The sequence below is a fragment of the Stylophora pistillata genome, chromosome 10, assembly GCF_964205215.1.
Source record: "Stylophora pistillata chromosome 10, jaStyPist1.2, whole genome shotgun sequence".
Taxonomy (NCBI): domain Eukaryota; kingdom Metazoa; phylum Cnidaria; class Anthozoa; order Scleractinia; family Pocilloporidae; genus Stylophora; species Stylophora pistillata.
In genome coordinates this window covers 16,278,696-16,296,448 of record NC_142528.1, presented here as the reverse complement: position 1 = coordinate 16,296,448, position 17,753 = coordinate 16,278,696, and the positions used below count along the sequence as shown (strand labels likewise).

Sequence of the window (17,753 nt, the reverse complement as noted above, 5' to 3'; positions counted from 1 at the left end):
GTACAAAGTTTGCCTAAATAAAACAATCCTTAAATTGAATTTAATTGTGTTCGGGGATCGAACTAAATCAAACACGGAAGTTCTGTTGAGATCGATTATCAAACGATGTGGGCAACGAAAAAAAGATAGCATTGTTTATATCTTCAAGTTAACGTGTAATTTTCTTTTTATTACATGGACAATAGATATACACGGTAAATATTAAAAAGCTGGCTTTAATACCTCAAATAGGCGACTATTCGAAATGTCAAGTGTAGGTGATCGGTTACCGGAGGTAGGCCTGTCCCGATTGTGCTCGTAAAATGCTGGAAAGTTGCTCTCTGAAATGCCAAAAAGTTGACCCCTAAATTTCTTGATATTGTCTATGTAAACGTTGATTAACTCCCAGATATGGGTGAAATCTAAGGGTACTCTGAAAATTAACTAAAAGAAATGAAGATGGACTTTTTGGGGCGTCATTTAAGCCGATTATCCTTTGCAATATTAAATAAGGAACGTAATAGGCCTGTGAAACGTTGTCAAATAACAGGTTATGTGTTCAAAAGATTGATAAACATCACCATTTTCAATTTGAAGAGATGGAAAATCGTGGTTCTCTCGATGGTGCATTCAAGAACAGCACATCTTTCAAAGGAATTTTTCATTTATTCAATCCCTTAAGGTAGTTCTTTGTGATAGAATGCTATGTTGATATCTTGGGGAGACGTTACTAAACCTTTACTTATTTAGGGAGTAAAGTATTGTGTATTTGATTTTTTTCTTTGTTGACAAACACCAGAAGTGCTAAACCACTAACTGTTTCAATTTGACAGTGCTTTCATCTCCAACGGTGCAGAAGATACTTTTAAACAATTAATTACAATGCTTACATTTCCTGAGCAAAATTACATGAAGACGACCATACACATCAGGTCACATCTTTCGCTGAAAACTTTATCAATAATGGTTCTTAAACCATACTTTTGTCTACCTGAGCTGCATTACACACAATCAAATGATACAATTATAACGGAGACCAAACAATGTATGGGTCTTCAAGGACTTCACAGGTCTTTTAAAAACATTAATTGGTCAATTTATTTGCCTAAGAATATATAGTTTCTGAGTCTGATATTTCAGACGTAAATTGATTCTTTCGTGGTAACTGTTTGTCTGTCTTAAAAATTCTTCCACTTTGTGTTTGACCATATGCAACAGACAGATAACGTCTTCCATGTACCTCTTTCAACCTGGTGGTTTAATTGTGCAGTGGTTGATAATACCTTGTTCTACTCTTGCAATGAAAATATTGACAAGCTATGTGTGGTTTCTAAGAAACATTAATGAGTTCCGGATGATAATAAGAATAACGACGCGCAAAACACACTAGTTGAACGTGGTCCTCTAAAGTCCTACAAAGTAAGTGTAGCTTTTCATATAGACCATGATTATTTCCATGCAACTCCTTCCCCTAGGCTGGCTTATCATTGATGACCCTTTTTTAATTTGTTGAATAATACTTATTCGACTGAGAACAGATCAGCGATGATAAAATTTTTACAATATCAATGTTAAATGGTTTTGGTAGGTTTTTATCGTCGTGTCTAACCAATGGCAAAAAAAGGTTCAATACGGTCGGTTTTCATCTTCTTGTCTAACCAAAGAAAAGTTTCAAAGCGTACAGCTGTGAGACCGTGCGCGCTGTTGAGCGTGAAGAGGGATTACAGTGGCACTACATTGACGTTCAGTCTTTCGTATGCGAGTTAGAACAACAGGTTTTTCTGTCCCAAAGCTTCTCCTCGTGGGAAAGGAATTTCGGCAGAAAAGACGTCTGAGAATTCCTCTGAATTCATCGTTGAATCTTTGGTTTAAACCAATAAACAGACAAGGATTTATGGCACTATTGGCGAGTGATATGAAATCTAAACCGGATTCCAGGCGTTCAACTTTAATCAAAGCTTTATAAGTGTCGGTAAAATAACAAATCAATAAATTCCGGATATGAGCTGGCAACCAACACAACGCAAACGTCACCGTCACGATGATGATCATGCGCACCACTTTACGCTTTAACAGTTCATTGTGATGTCTCTGATGAGCAGTTGACTCCCCTGGGATCTGGTGTGACCAAATATGTCGACCAATAAGAACATGAACCCATGCGATGATAACAAGAGGAACCAAATACAGTATCAAGAACATGGTCGTGACATAGGCTCTGGCGATGGAAAGCTGGACACTTCTGTCTGAGGTAAAGAAATTCCAAACCAATCCGCATTCCCAGTGAGAACCATCAGGACTCTTTAAAGCATCAAGGAGCAAGAGATACGGCATAATATACAGGGAAGATAAGATCCATATCACAGAGGTGACTAGTTTTGTGTTTTGAATGAAGCAAATGTCTCGAAGTGGATGAAAAACGGCGAAGTAACGATCCACTGTAATGAAGACAAGTGTTATGATACTCGCAGCAATGGACTGGACCGCCACGAAGTAAACAAACTTGCACGTGACTTTTCCCACTGTCCCTGGGATCCAGGACAAGGCAGCATACAAGAATTTCACCTACGTGGACAGGGAAGTACACAAAAGAGGTATTTCAATAACAACCCGAGCTAATAGCTTGGGAATACAAAATGTGTTAAATTTTTGGGAGTGAGTAAGAGCGTTTTTCGCAACTAAACTAAGCGATGAATTAATATTTAATAATTGGCCATCTATTACTCACCTCAACTGGCATGAGGAAGAGAGAGACCAGGAGATCTGCAAATGCCATGTTTACGATTAAGAAATTGAAGTTAGTCCTCATCCTTTTACGAGAAACCACAATGTAAATGATACAGATGTTACCAAAGAAGCCGAGGACGAATATAACCACATATGCTAAAGTCATCCATACAGTACTGCTGACAGGAAAGTAACGGTTAACAACTGATGAATTCATGTTTGCCACATCTAAGAAAAGAAAAATGGAGGAATAAATCAGCTTCGATTTTGAGATTTCTACAATTGACCTTCACATTGACATTGACCAATCATTCTGACCAATCAGAATGTCTGGTTTGTTTCTTTCTTTGCACTGAATTAACCCTCTTCTGCACTGAATGAACTCTCTTCTGCACGGAATTAACTGAAAACTGCATTCATCTTAACCAATCAGAACTGAGGAATTTTTTCATGTATATTATTAAAAACAATATGAACTATTGAACAGTAATATTGCTTCAATCTGCTGATAACTGACAACTCCCCTTGGAGGAACATTTGGCAACAAACTATGACCCGGTACCAATAATAATAGATAAAAAAAAAGTCCCTTCTCCTTGCAGTTAAAGACAAATACATTACCTAATAGGGTTCGTAAAAGCCTTGAACGTCCTTGGAGATGCTTGAATTTAAAAATAAAAATTCAAGGCCTTGAATGTACTCTAATTTGAGGACAAGGGCTTGATTTTTGCGATGCTTTTTCTTTAGCAATTTTCATGTTGAAAATAACAGTACACTCATGGAAAAGCTGAGAAATAATATCAAATAATTTAAAATTGCATATGTAAACCTTTCCAAAAGTGGTCCTTCAATTTTCTAAAACTTGGCCTTCAAATTGATTGAAAAGTCCTTGAATTTCAACCTTTGGCATCTGTAACTAACTAACGTAACAATTGTCGCGGAGTTTCCGCGAATTTAGGAACTGGAAACTAGCGAGAGGCCTAGCAATGTAACTCCAGTCAACCAACATGGACACGGAGGACGCTGAACTGTTAACAGGTGCTAACATTCTGCTTCTGTTGTCTTTACTTAAATGAAAAATCGTTGCTAGAATAAAGAAGAAGCGTCGCTTCTTGGTGCGGAAAGTCTTAAGAAAGAGAGAATTCTTTGCTAAAGCGATTAAACAAACAGTCGTATTTTCCAATTTCTTCCGTAAACTGTTCCGTGTCAATTTCACCTTCCATCTTGTCGAAACACACGCACGTGTAAAAGTTGATAAACAACTGGTTGTCATGGTATCATGACGCTTGCAGTGCTTCACGCTGGGAAAACATAGCATTATAGGACACATTCTGATCGCATGATCGCAGAACTTTGTTCACAGATGATCGTACTTGATCGCACACGATCGCAACCGATCGCACGAATAGAACATACATAACCACATATGCTAAAGTCATGCACACGGTACTGCTGACACGAAAATAACCGTTAGCAACTGATGAATTCATGTTTGCCACATCTAAGAAAAGAAAAATGGGGAATAAATCAGCTTCGATTTTGAGATTTCTACAATTTTCTTACAGATAATTTGTTAAGAACCTAACTTAGCTTAGCCATGCTTGCCTGATTAACGACGCTGCCTTAAAGACGAAAAACCTTTTTTATAGATCTCTCTTAGCTTTAGTTTGCCGCCCGCTTTTGTCACGATTGTACGAGGAAACCACTCGTCCGATGTTATCGAGTTTCCCAATAACAATTTGTGCGAGGGGAAAGGCATCTGTGATTTCTTACTTGAATGAATCTTCGCTTGAGCAAGGTGCTTCACATAACTAGCGCCTGCTTATCTCAGTGGCCTACCAATACCGTGCAATTGGTACCCGACGCCTTTCCCCACCTATCGTGAAAATCACTTCACTTCTGTTGATTTAGTCTTATGCAGAGGCTCCCATGGTAGCATTACGAAATCATATACATCCAAAATGTGCCAAAACAAATATCCTCAAACTTATAGCACATAAAGACGTACCTGCAATAGAAGAATTATTTGCCGCCATCATGCTGCTCATTGCCACTCATTGATCAAAAACTTTAACGTCTTTTTACTGTGGTTTGAACCTGAAACAAAGCAGGGAATGTTAAAAATTGATCTTCCACAAATAAAATTCTCACCAAAACTAATGGTACAAATTAAGGCGTATTTGCTTCACCTCAAAATCAGTTCTGCAGCGATTTAAAGGGGTTCTCATACTTTGTACTGAGCAAATACCGTGAATTGTTTCCAACTGTTCTTATCATTTATCAATTACCACGTTTGACCTTTCCATCTTTTCATACAACCGTAGAGTAAAGAAAACAATCTCGATTTTTTTTAGAACCGATTATCGCCGGGGTAGAGATTGAATTTATCTGATTCCCCTTTGGGTCTCTAATATTCATATGACCCCCTCCACTGAGTTGGCAGTCAATTTTTTAAAGTCCTCCTTTATGCCCTATTGGTGACGACTGATAACGCTCCGTTCCACTTGAAAGAGGGTCTTCATGGAGAAAAGCTTGACGGTTGATGGTAATTTTTTTTTCCATTTCGACAGTTGATGGTTACTGTCGTGGCCTTTACCGGTTGACGTTTATTACGAAGAAATTTCTAGGAGTAAAAAATGATTAATGAACGTTACTTTGATATCTCGGGCACTTTTGCTTTTCTAGCCTGTTCCAGTTGTCATTCAGTAAAACGGAGCGAAATAGTAAGTGGTGCTATGGTAAAAGAGGAGTGACAAAGAGAGAGAGGCTGGGTCGAGTCGAAAAACCTTTTTACAAATTAAAAAAAGTTGCCTTAAGAATAAAAGTTGTTGAAGTTATAAACAGCTGCTGCAACGAGAGAGGGTCTCAACAGATTTAAACTGTCAGCCGTTATACAGCTTAAAATTCAGCCGTCAGCCGACAAAAAGGGTGGATTTTTACCCTCAGCAACAGCTTTAGATCGGTGAGAATCAAGAAAAATTAACAAATCTCCAAATTTCCAAAAGTACTCAGTTTACCTTCATTTTTACTCGGGCTTTCCGAGGGAAACGCCCAAGGCATAAATTGGTTTTTTTTTTGCGCGTTCAGTCCCAAAACGCAGTTCCACTACAGCGCATGCGTGAACTTTGAGAGCGAATGCGTTCAATGAACCCAAGAGTGCATAGTTTAAAGAAATGGCTGCCTTTGGGGACAATTCCTTGCTTAATGTACGCGGAAGAAGTTCGAAGGCTATTACGCTCAATATACATACCAAGTCACACACCGTTCGCGGTAGACCCACACTAAAACTTGTGGAGCGTTTTGGGAACGGGTCGGCCCGCGAACTTTACGAGCAATCCCTTACGATTGAACCTTCTATCGAGAAATATCTCATATTATGTTTACATGTAAACACAACCGTGGAACAACCAGAAGCAACGCTGAACCGTCTCAGAAGAAAGGGCAGAAACCTGAAGGAATTTGTTTATGAGCGTATTCGTCCAAGCATACCGAAGTCTTACCTACGTCGTTATGTGAAGGTTAGAGGAGTTACAAAGAGTGTTTGTAAGCTTAATACGAAGAGGGTAAGATTAAATAAAGTTAAACATCATGAGAAGAACTATTGAAGTATTGAAGTATATAAGTTGACTTGTTTTCTGAGGGCATATCGAACGATGATTAAACTGAAGTATAGAGCAAGTCGGTATTTATCAATGTTTTCTTGTAATAGACCACTGTGTCTTCACAAGAGTCAGACACACGTATCAAACTATTGTAAATTTCAACTGAGTTCAGATATACCTTACTTTTAAACGAGAATTTTCCAGCAGAGAAGGCTTAACGACCGTCAGAATCTATTTCAGCAACGAAATACAGTAGACATATTTATTGACAGAACCCAAGAATCATTTACTGTAAAGAACGCGTTCTTTAATATTCTGTCACGCAGTGCTAACTATAAATCAAAGGCGGCTAGCGTTCAAATTCTGCCTGCTGTTCCAGAATAAGATGTGTGTGGTAAGTTTACCCGAGGAAACCCTCGAGAATATCAACACCAAATTGGCTTACATACCAAAACAGAACAAACAAGACGGGCAAGTAGTACTGGCAGTATTATAATGGGAAGAAACTCGTGAAGTGTAAAGTATTTTATTAAAAACTGGATCATTGGATAATGCAATCCAAGACTTTTTATTGGCTTAACCATTATGGTATATGAGCCAATATACCATAATCTACAAATATGGTAAGCGTATGAGTCAGCTTAAAATCAAAAGGCAGCTAAAAAATCCGGTTTCTTCATACAAAAAAATAATTTTTTGAGGACGTTTTTAATAAAACAATTATTCCACTCGCGCTTGTTGGATATGAGATGATTATAGCCAACTCGGCGCTACGCGCCTCGTTGGCTATCTATCATCTCAAATCCAACGCGCGCTCGTGGAATAATTGTTAAATATTACTAAGCGTTGTTGCTGTTTAATGTGTGTTTAACTTGTAATTTCTACAGTTTTCTGTTTACAGGGTCTTCATTTTCGTAGTACGAAAACGAAGACCGTGTCTTAGGTCTTAGGTCTTACGTCTTACTTTTCGAGGTCTTCGGTTTCGTAACACCCAATCGCAACGTAACAATGTAGAGAATTCAAATAATGTGCGAGATAGAACTGTCACGACGCAAAGAAAGCGAATTCACAGAGTGCGCGAGATACCAACATAATAAGGCACCGATGGGGAATTCGAAAGGTGTGGGAGATACGATCGTAACATTTATTATACATCGTTTACTCATAGAAATACATCTTCCTAAGAAACATCCATCCGTTAAAGACTGATAGCTAATCGTCGACCATCATAGGCGTTAAAAGTTATCCGTCAACCATCAAAATCGAAAAGAATTAATCGTCAAATTAACCAGTCATTTTCCACAAGTGGGTGGCATAATAAAGAAACCTGTGGCGGTTCTTTTTCAGGTGCTGCAAACTGATAAAAGAAAACCTTTCTGCAAATTATAAAATTTGCCGCAAAAATAGAGGTTGTTGCAATGCCGATATAGTTGTTGCACATTAAAGAAAAGATTGCTGCTAAAAAACAACATGATTTAATGCGCACACATTAAATTTGCTGCGGAATCTGGACCGATCCACGATTGTTAGGAAGCCATGTTGCGGGAAAACCGAGCCCTTGAGGCCAAAATTGTCACATGTGTAGAGAAGATCTGCGCTTGATGAGTGCAATTCGAGTCAATTAAGGTCTAAAGGAAGATGGAAAAGATGACAGTGCAAGCGCCACTGTAGCGGGCTAGGGCTCCTCTACCGGGTAGAGGAGCCTGAGGTTTGTAAACTTTCGCTTACAGAGGATTTCCTTTAGCGCTGGTAAGAATGCGAAAATTCTCTCAGTTAATAATAATAATAAAACATGAATTAAATGCGCGCACATCACTGCTTCGGAAATTGGACCGATCCACGATTGTTAGGAAGCCATGTTGTTACCCTTTCGAAGTTAAAGATGTTTTGCTCGCTTGAGGGTAAATATTTTCATAAGTACAGAGATGGTCTGTAAGAAAACTTCATCTTGAGTGCAACTAGAATCGATAAAGGTTCAAAGGAGGATGAAAAAGATGGCAGTACAAGCGCCACTGGTAGTGGTATAGTTTTGCCTCGGTGTTTTTAACTTTCGCTGGGCCTAGAAACATGTTTCATGTTTTGTAGGACCCTCATGGTTATGAAAACTTCTGTTTAAAATTTTGTTCCGTGTTTCCAAAGGAAAGTGATTTCATTATCGAAGCAACGCAAAATAAGCTAGCTATTAATAATCTTACGTTACCTGGAAAGATGCTGTTGGAGAAAACTGTACGCGGTTAACAATACTCTTTACTGTCTTTCTTTGGGTTCAAAAGGGTTCGACATTTCGTGTACACTGTTGAAGTTTCGTTTTGAAAAGTCTGAAGAACACATGACGTTAAAGCTGTACCCCGCTTGAATGGCAGACTTTTTGCTGCAGATGATTAATTGCCAAAAACAATCCTAATGGCGGACATAAAGACTGCTTAGGGATTTTATAGTAGACAGGAGGACTACAATGATTCACGTTTCGACATATTTAATCTAGTGATGGACATCTGCTTGGAATTAAGTCAACAAGAATAACGGTGTAATAAAAATGCAGGAATATATATTCAAAGGCAACTGTCAGCTAAAAAGGAAGAAATTTTATCTTTTTTTTCTCCTTGTTTTGCTTCTGCTCAATGGTGAAATATTGATCGGATGTGACACACTTGGCCGTGCAAAACCAATACTTTGGATGAGCTAAACAAATTTTCAATGAAAAAGTAGAAGTGAGAACAACAGCTAACAGATGTTATGTTTCAGCTCCTGATCTAAAATGCTCGCCTTAGCTCGTTTTTCTTAGTATAAATATCGATGATGTTGGACAACATCGTTTGTTGATTGGTACTTACTTGTCGCTAACCGGTAAATTTTTTTGGCGTTTTTTCGTTAGTCAGCTATAATCTTCGCCTTTGACGCAAGTCGGTTAACCCCATTTCCTTACCTAGAATACTCTTCCTGAATCATAAAAGTATTGATAATGTTAGACCATGTCGGTTGTCGGTTGGTATTTACTTGTCGCTAATCCGTAATATATTTTTTTTGCGTTTTGTTGGTAGCTGTCAGTTCTTACGTTCAACTCGGTTCTAAGGCACTTTCAAAATGGTGTCGACTGCGTCAACGCCCTTTGACAAAATTGCAGAATGTGAGAAAAAAGCACCAAAGAAAAGCCTCGAAAATCAGAAATAGGAAACGTAGTACAAGTTTTGGCTCCATCAAATGAGAAAAACTGGCAAAAGATCCGCTTCTTCCCGAGGATAAAGTAGAAATATGTGCACTTTACTATTCAACTAAACTGGATTCCTTGGTCAAAATTGTAGAATGCAAGAAAAAATGCGCCAAAGGAAAGCCTCGGAAATCAGGGGTAGGAAACGTAGCACAAATTTTGGCTCCGTCAAATGAGAGATACTGGCAAAAGATCCGCTTCTTCCCGAGGTTAAGGTAGAAATATAATATGTGCGCTTTACTATTCAACTAAATTTGATTCCTTGGTCAATTCATTTACAACACGAATTGGACAAACTGCAGCTGCAGACGAAATGATGTGTCACAAGAACAGAGTTAGAAGTGTATAAAGTTTGTCTAAATAAAACGTTCGACTGAATTTGATTGTGTTCGGCGATCCAACAAGATCAGACACGGAAATTCTGGTGAGTTCGATTATCGAACGATGTGGGCAACGAAAAATAATATCATTGTTTTGCCACAAGAATATAAGATTCATATCTTCAAGCTAACGTGTAATTTTCTTTTTGTTACATGGACAATAGATATCTGTGGTAGAGATTGAAAGGCTGGCTTTAATACAAAGACAGTCCAACGTCTCCTGGGTGAGCATTCGAAATGTCAAGTCTAGGCCTTCGCTTTCGGGAGGTAGGCCTGTCCAAAAAGTACCTATATTTCTTGATATTTTTTATGTAAACGTTAATTAAATGCTTTATTTTCTTCACGATAACTTCTATATCCGCAAAGAAATAAACTTAAAACTTAGCTTTAAAAAGTTACTCTCAAATATGGGCGAAATTTGAGGATACTGTAAAGAGGAAACAAACGTAGTTACTCAAAAGTTGCCTAGCACACTCGGGACAGGCCTACGGGGAGGAGGTCGCCTAAAAGAGGTCAGGGTCCATATTTCAGGTAACTTGCAGATGGCGATAAGACCCTTTTGCCAACGCTTAACGAAACCTATAGTAAAAAATCGTTTGCGGCTTATTTAAGGGAAAAACGTCTTAGATCTATGGTGATTGTTTTGTATCTCACAAATGATCTAACGCAGCGTTTGGGACAATTGACGTGAAAGAATCTTGGCTCGTTTGTTTCTTCATTCACGTAGTAACGCTATTTCAGGAAATTTAAACCTTCCGGTAGCTCCACTTTTATGAGATCTGTTGAAACAATTTTCAGTTTCCACTCGTTCTGGATCTGTTGGGATAGAGTTAAGTGCAGTGATTAATTATGTTTTATCAGAGCAAGTATGTAACTCAAAATAAAAAAGATATCATGCTTTATTAACGTTAAATAACGTTTACCGTTGCACAATCTACAAGGAGCTTTTCCCGGATATAGGGGTCGTATCGATTCTACGAGTGTCTTAGTTCCCAGTAAAACGCTCTCGTCCATATAATAAAGTCATCTAGGAATTCTGTGTCCAGAATCAAGAAGCGTAGACAAAAATAATCAAACAAGATATACTTATTATAAAGAGAAAACTAAAAACCATAAGTTTTGTAGGAGGTCCAAATCATCGTGGGGGAGTACAAGCGGGTTTGGAACGCTGTGACACCAGCTTTAATTCTGACTTGGTATTTTTATTTAACGTTGGTACGTTCTTCGAAATCTTTTTACTCGAAAGGTGGGATTTATTGAAACAGTGTCCAATATTTTTACCAAAACGTGCATGCAATGAGTTAAGTTTAAAGTTGACTTAAAGAGTTCTAGAAAATCTCTTGCACTTCAGTTTCGGTTCCGTTCCGTAAGATGGCTCGAAACCTTCCAAAAAGGTCACGAAAAAATCCAGAATGACAGTTGCCACCTTAAACACGTCTCGCGTTTCATATCAGATCCTGGACACTCATAGCGATTAAAAAAACTCGACTTAGACCCGAGATAAATCCGGTTTCAATTCATGAGACTGCTCTGATAGCTTCCGAAAGGGCACTGACTTACTTAGTTATTTGCTTATTTACCCACCGACGTAGTTACCTTCAGCCAGGCTTACTTACTGGCTTTTAAAAGCCAGTTTCCACAAAAAATGTTGGAATTGGTTTAGGCATCTATATTGCATGGAAACAACGGCAAACATAAGCATTTTATGCATCCAGGAGTTATTTTTATTGGATAGGTGGGTTGAGGTGGGACACTTCGTGTAACTGATGTCTTCATTTTTGTTTAAAAAAAAAGCATCATTTTAAAAAGAACGAAAATATTGCATTGTTTTACTTTAACTAAGAAAGGGGGAAAAAGAACCTTCTAGTCTGTCTGAAGTTAAACGACACAAAAACAAAAATAAATTGCATTAGTGCCACGCTCACAGTATTCTCTTTCGCAGCCATAGTTTGGTCATGTCCCACAACGCCCTCGTTCCCTCCTTGGAGAGAGAGCGCGTCGCGTGACGAGACCCAATAACGGTCGCGAAGGAGACTACGCTTTTTGCCGATCCTCAGCCGTCTAACACAAAATACAAATGATTCCTTCAAAGTTAGTTGTCTCGAGAATTTCATTCCACGTAACTTTACCACGGAAAACAGTCCGGAACTCTGTTTGAACTCCAGTAGACCTTAACCAAGGATCTTCATTCTTCAGATAGGGGAAGAAAATGGGCTCCTTGTTTGGTTGTTGCCTATATAAACTTTGTCCTCTGTTTGTGGAATACGTGATAAAATGCAGGTTGTTTAAAAAAAATGAACACTCGATGGGGTAAAGTCCAAGGTAGTCAAAAGTGAATTTGATTGGTAGAAAACGTAAAAACACGTGAGAATCGCGTTAAAAATTCACTAAAAAATATCACTGAGTTCCACGTGAATTTCCTGGGGTTGTATAATGCAGTTAGAATATTAGATTAAATGTAGGTTCTTCACAAGGAAATGACACGCAGTGGAGCAAAGTCTAATGAAGCGAAATTGAATTGATTGGTAGAATACAATTTAAGCACGTAATAAAATAGCCTTACATATATGCCGTGTAATGTTTGGTTATGTTATGTTTGGACTTTGAACGTTGCTGTTGTAGTACGTGTTGGAAAGTGTAGGTTGTTTGGGTTGTGCGTGGTGAGTAAAGAAGCTGTAAACAAAACAAGTTTTAACTGAAAAGTAATACATAAAATTACCAGCCAACTTTTGTAATCCCAATAGTTCTTGTACTAGAGCGACAACGCTCTCACGAAGGCCCCCTGATTCAATGACAACATTAGCAAGAAAACAATGCGTAAACGCTCTGATTGGTGCGAGATATGCTGTGATAGGTTTGTGCAAGATAAATAACTCATTGCAGCAATCTGATTGATACGAGATATATACCCTAATGCGCCAATCTGATTGGGCAAAATGCATACCCTGATGCAGAAAATCTGATTGATGCTAGATACATACCCTAATGCAGCGATCTGATTGGTGCGAATGACTGCCCCTCGATACGCTAACATGGAGTTATAAAAAGACATCTCTATTTTAGAGTATCGAGTGGTATAGTAAAAAAAAAATGTTGAAACTCAAAAATTAGTGGTAGAATAAGAAAGTATGAATTTATGTATCTTATATTGTATTATCACTTCACCTTATTACCGTTTCAATTTTAATTTCATTTTATTTTGTTACTTTCTAGTTTTATTTTTTCATTAAATTCTAGGAATTTTTTATTTTACCAAAAGTTGCGTTATTTTGTTACGTGACTTCCGATCAACTGAGGAGCTAGGCACGATAATAATCGTGTCTTCAATTGCCGGTAATAATTACAAATTTTATTAAAGATGAGTGATGAGATTCCTGTTTAGTTGATGTCCGAAACTGTGAATTGCGCAGATTTTATTGAAGATACATATGTAAGTGACGAGATTTCTGTTTGATTTATATCTGAAACTGTGAATTGTCCTCCTTGTTTTAGTCCTTTCCGAGGGGGACATTGGGGGGTACCCAATACCGCAATACCGTGCGAAAAAATGGCAAATACCGAAATAACGCGTCGCAAATCGACTTAATACCGATACCGCATATTTTAACTACATTTATAATCGGTTCCGCATACATATGGTTGCTTCCATCTAGCGCGTTTCATTATCTCCGGCATTTATGCATAAAGATGTTTATTTTTTAAATATTTTGGCAGTTCGCAAATTTTCACTGAAAAGTAAACTTCATTCGGTCAACCTTTTGGTAAGAGTATACAAAACGGAAAACGTGAAGAGAGGTGTGATCCCTAATACAGTCCTAATAGTGAATAACAATTCTCTTACCTTAAAACGGTTTTCTAAAGGGCATTTGCTTGATGGCGTCATTATTACTACAACCGGTTTAGACTGTTCACAGTTCCCTATTTTTCGGTGAGACCGTCGGGATGGAAGACTTTGCGTTACCTCCTAAAATCTCCGACACCTGCTCCCTGGATACATATGAAACCAAGATGGCCGCCAGCGACTAAATACAGGAATGGCTACGACCTGTAATTGGATGATAAAAATAGTAAAAGTTTGTAAAAGTTAATAAGTTACATCTTAACTCCTTGCACGTGAGTATTGTTTAACCGTGTGTCTCCAAGCGGAACAGTGAAATATCAATGCGACTGAAAACTCCAATGTGTCAAACAAGAGATGGTGTAACCCACATAACGAAAGGGAGACCTTTCTAGTTCAGCGATATTCCGGAGAGGACTAAGTCATCTGCTGACTCGGTCCGCTGACTAAACTCATTTAGTCAGTTCAGGCTCAGTTCAGGTGGACGACTAGAGACTGGAGCCATTCCCGTATTTCACCGCTGGCAGGAATGGCTCCGACTCATGCGTTTATTAATTTTCCTTTTTTTTTTCTTTTTGGCGAAATGAATTTTAAACTGAAATAAAATCGAATGAGCTTTTTATTAAGTTCTTCTTAAGTTGAACATTACAATGCTTGTGAATGGAGCCCTCATAAATTAATACAAGGCCATGTGATGTCTAAAGTTTAATGCAGCAACTGCATGTCACGTTTCGAAAATCACGCAATGTTACGTGACGCTCCGACCGATATTTTTAATTTACAGTATGCTCTGCTGGAGAAATGTGGCTTGGCCGCAATCGAGGAAGTTTTCTTCGTGGAACATTGACTTTCTGGGAAAATTGTTCACATGAAAGACAAATCCATTCATCGGGCTCCTCGTCTATTTTTGCACAACACCGAAAGGAAGAAAGTCGCGGATTACTTTAATTTCGCTTGGTAATTTTTAACAACTCTACTATACCTGAAAAAAGGAAATACTCACGTGCAAGGAGTTAAGATATAACTTATTAACTTTTACTTTTTATCATCCAATTAGTCGGAGCCATTCCTGTATTTAGTCGCTCTAATAGCACAACGCAAAGCGCTCGATCTCGACGGTCTTACGGAAAAATAGGGGACTGTGAACTGTCTACAACTACTACTACTACTTGAATACATTTAGTTTTCCCTTTCATATCAATTTTGTTAATTCCAAAGCGTTATATAACAATAACAACGGCGCGCAAAGCACAGTGGTTGAACGTGGTCCTTTAACGTGTAGGTTTTTTGTATATACTATGAAATATTTCTATGAAACTTTTTTCCCAAGTTGGTTTATCATTAACGACCTTTTTTTTAATTGTCGAATAATACTAGTACTACTGAGAACATGATAAAATTTCTAAAATATCAATCTTCAATGGTTTTGGTAAGTTTTTATCGCCTTGTCTAACTCGAAAGAAAAGATCAAAACGTACAGCTCTGAGACCGTGCGCGCTGTTGAGCGTGAAGAGGGATTACAGTGGCACTACATTGACGTACAGTCTTTCGTATGCGAGTTAGAACAACAGGTGGTTCTCTTCCAATGCTTCTTCTCGTGGGAAAGCAATTTTGGCAGAAAAGACATCTAAGAATTCCTCCGAATTCATCGTTGAATCTTTGGTTTAAACCAATAAACAGACAAGGATTTATGGTACTATTGGCGTGTGATATGAAAAATAAACCGGATCTCAGTCGTTCAACCCTGAGCAAAGCTATGTAAGTGTTGGTAAAATATAATAAATGCTGGATGTGAGCTGGCAACCAACACAACGCAAACGTCACCGCCACGATGATGATCATGCGCAGTACCTTGCGCTTTGACAGTTCATTCTGATGTCTCTGGTGAACTGTTGGTTCACCTGGGATCTGGCGTGACCAAAGATGTCGACCAATAAGAACATGAACCCATGCGATGAGAACAAGAGGAATCAAATATAATATCAAGAATATGGTCATGTAAAAGGCTCTAGCGATGAAAAACTGGACACTTCTGTCCGAGGTAAAGAAATTCCAAACCAATCTGCATTCCCAGTGAAAACCATCTGCATTCTTTACAACATCAGAGAGCAAGAGATATGGAAAAAATAACAGGGAAGACGAGATCCATATCACTGACGTGACTAGTTTTGTGTTTCGAATGAAGCAAATGTTTCGAAGTGGATGGCAAACGGCAAAGTAACGATCCACTGTAATGAAGACTAACGTTATGACGCTCGCCGCAATGGACTGGCTCCCCAAGAACCTAGCGAACTTACACGTGACTTTTCCCACTGCCCCTGGGATCCAGGAGAGGCCAGTATACAAAAATTTCACCTACGAGGACAGGGCAATACACAAAAGAGGTTTTTCAATAACAACCCGAGCTCATAGCGTGGGAATAAAAAATGTGTTAAATTGCCGGGAGTGAGTGAGAGCGTTTTTCGTAATGAAACTAAGCCATGAAGTAACATTTAATAATTGGACAACTGTTACTCACCATATACGGCATAATGAAGAGAGAAACAAAGAGATCTGCAACTGCCATATTTACAATTAAGAAATTGAAGTTAGTCCTCATCCTTTTACGAGAAACCACAATGTAAATGATACAGATGTTACCAAAGAAGCTGAGAGCGAATATAACCACATACGCTAAAGTTAGCCATGCAGTACTGCTGACAGGAAAGTAACGGTTAACAACTGATGAATTTAAGTTTGCCACATCTAAGAAAAGAAGTGGGGAATAAATCAGCTACGATTTCGAGATTTCTACAATTTTTCTAACAGATAATTTGTTAAGAACCTAATTAACTCAGCTTAGCCTTGCCTAAATAACGACAAGGAGACGAAATATCTTTTTTATAGATCTCTCTCTCCAGTATGCCACCCGATTTTGCCACGACTGTACAAGGAAACCTCTCGTCCGATGTTATCGAGTTTCGCAATAACAGCGCTTGAGGGGGGGGAGAGAGAGAGAGAGAGAGAGAGAGAGAGAGAGAGAGAGAGAGAGAGAGAGAGAGGAAGAGAAAGAGAGAGAGAGAGAGAGAGAGGAAGAGAGAGGTATCTTCGCTCGAGTAAGGCGCATCATATTAGTAGCGCCTGCTTATCTGCACAAGTGGGTTAACGATACCTTGACGTTTGTACCTGACGGCTTTACCCACGTGTCGCGAAACACACGTCGCTTCCGTTGATTTTCACTCACGCAGAGGCTGCCACGGTAACATTGAAAATTCGTAGTCATCTAGAACGTGCGTAGACAAATATCTTGAAATTGGTAGCACATAAAAACGTACCTGCAATTGAAGAATTATCTGCCGCCTTCGTGCTACTCATTACAGCTCAATACTTATACTGTGGTTTAAACCTGAAGCGAAACAAGAATTAGTGGTACAAAGTAAGGTGTATTTCGTTCACCTCAAAGTCAGTTATGTAGCGATTAAGTGGTCACTTCGAAGTAACATCAACCGACAGGAGGTAACATCTTCATATTACTTTTCGAATACGTCACGTGTACGGTCCGAGTGTACCGGAAGTTGAGAAATGTAAGGTAATTTAGCAAAACAATTTCGTTCTTACACGGTCTGGGTTATATTCAAGTACTTTGAGTAATCCGAGGGAGTTCGACTTACCCATTCCCAAGTGTAAATTATATATTTTCAGATAATTTGTTAGGAAATGAAATGGTAACTTGATGGTATACGTGCAATAACTACGTTTATCATATAAGGGGCAAAATTACTGAATTATGATTGGTCAAGGCAGAGGGCAGTTTTTCTTAATTTTTGTAATTGCCCAGGGCAAAATTACTTAAGAGTGATTGGCTGAAAATCGCTTAGCAACGGCTGCCAAGGTAAAGAAATTTCTGTTTGTTTTGCAACAATGGCGTCCCGTTTTGCGCGAGATCAGTAAGAAAACATTTTGCCCCTTATATTATAAACAAATAATCACCGTGGTTCCTCGTAAAATTAAGGATTAATATATCACTTGTGTTTTCGGAA

At 38.5% G+C, this 17,753-nt stretch overlaps 2 protein-coding genes across 2 annotated transcripts; both read right to left on the bottom strand.

Moving 5' to 3' along the window:
- Positions 1-250: 250 nt before the first annotated feature.
- On the bottom strand, positions 251-8,643 carry LOC148721980 (substance-P receptor-like). Its single transcript, XM_088737166.1, has 4 exons — positions 8,509-8,643; positions 4,715-4,803; positions 2,708-2,934; positions 251-2,544 (listed from the first exon to the last, which is right to left on the bottom strand). Exons 2-4 carry the CDS (start codon positions 4,752-4,754, stop codon positions 1,651-1,653), a joined length of 1,161 nt encoding a protein of 386 aa, XP_088593292.1. The 5' UTR covers positions 4,755-4,803; positions 8,509-8,643; the 3' UTR covers positions 251-1,650.
- A 6,081-nt stretch (positions 8,644-14,724) lies between these two features.
- LOC148721979 (substance-P receptor-like) lies at positions 14,725-17,088 on the bottom strand. The gene is made up of 3 exons (XM_088736475.1): positions 17,049-17,088; positions 16,253-16,479; positions 14,725-16,089 (listed from the first exon to the last, which is right to left on the bottom strand). The coding sequence occupies exons 1-3, from the start codon at positions 17,086-17,088 to the stop codon at positions 15,202-15,204; spliced, it is 1,155 nt and encodes a 384-aa protein (XP_088592601.1). The 3' UTR covers positions 14,725-15,201.
- Positions 17,089-17,753: the final 665 nt, after the last annotated feature.

Bases quoted from the DNA above. Each gene is read 5' to 3' on its own strand.
- LOC148721979 (XM_088736475.1), bottom strand. From the start codon at position 17,088: ATGAGTAGCACGAAGGCGGCAGATAATTCTTCAATTGCAG. The intron at 16,480-17,048 runs GTACGTTTTTAT...TTCTTTTCTTAG, and splicing joins AGATAATTCTTCAATTGCAG to ATGTGGCAAACTTAAATTCA. The intron at 16,090-16,252 runs GTGAGTAACAGT...CTGTCCTCGTAG, and splicing joins TCTTCATTATGCCGTATATG to GTGAAATTTTTGTATACTGG.
- LOC148721980 (XM_088737166.1), bottom strand. From the start codon at position 4,754: ATGAGCAGCATGATGGCGGCAAATAATTCTTCTATTGCAG. The intron at 2,935-4,714 runs GTACGTCTTTAT...TTCTTTTCTTAG, and splicing joins AAATAATTCTTCTATTGCAG to ATGTGGCAAACATGAATTCA. The intron at 2,545-2,707 runs GTGAGTAATAGA...CTGTCCACGTAG, and splicing joins TCTTCCTCATGCCAGTTGAG to GTGAAATTCTTGTATGCTGC.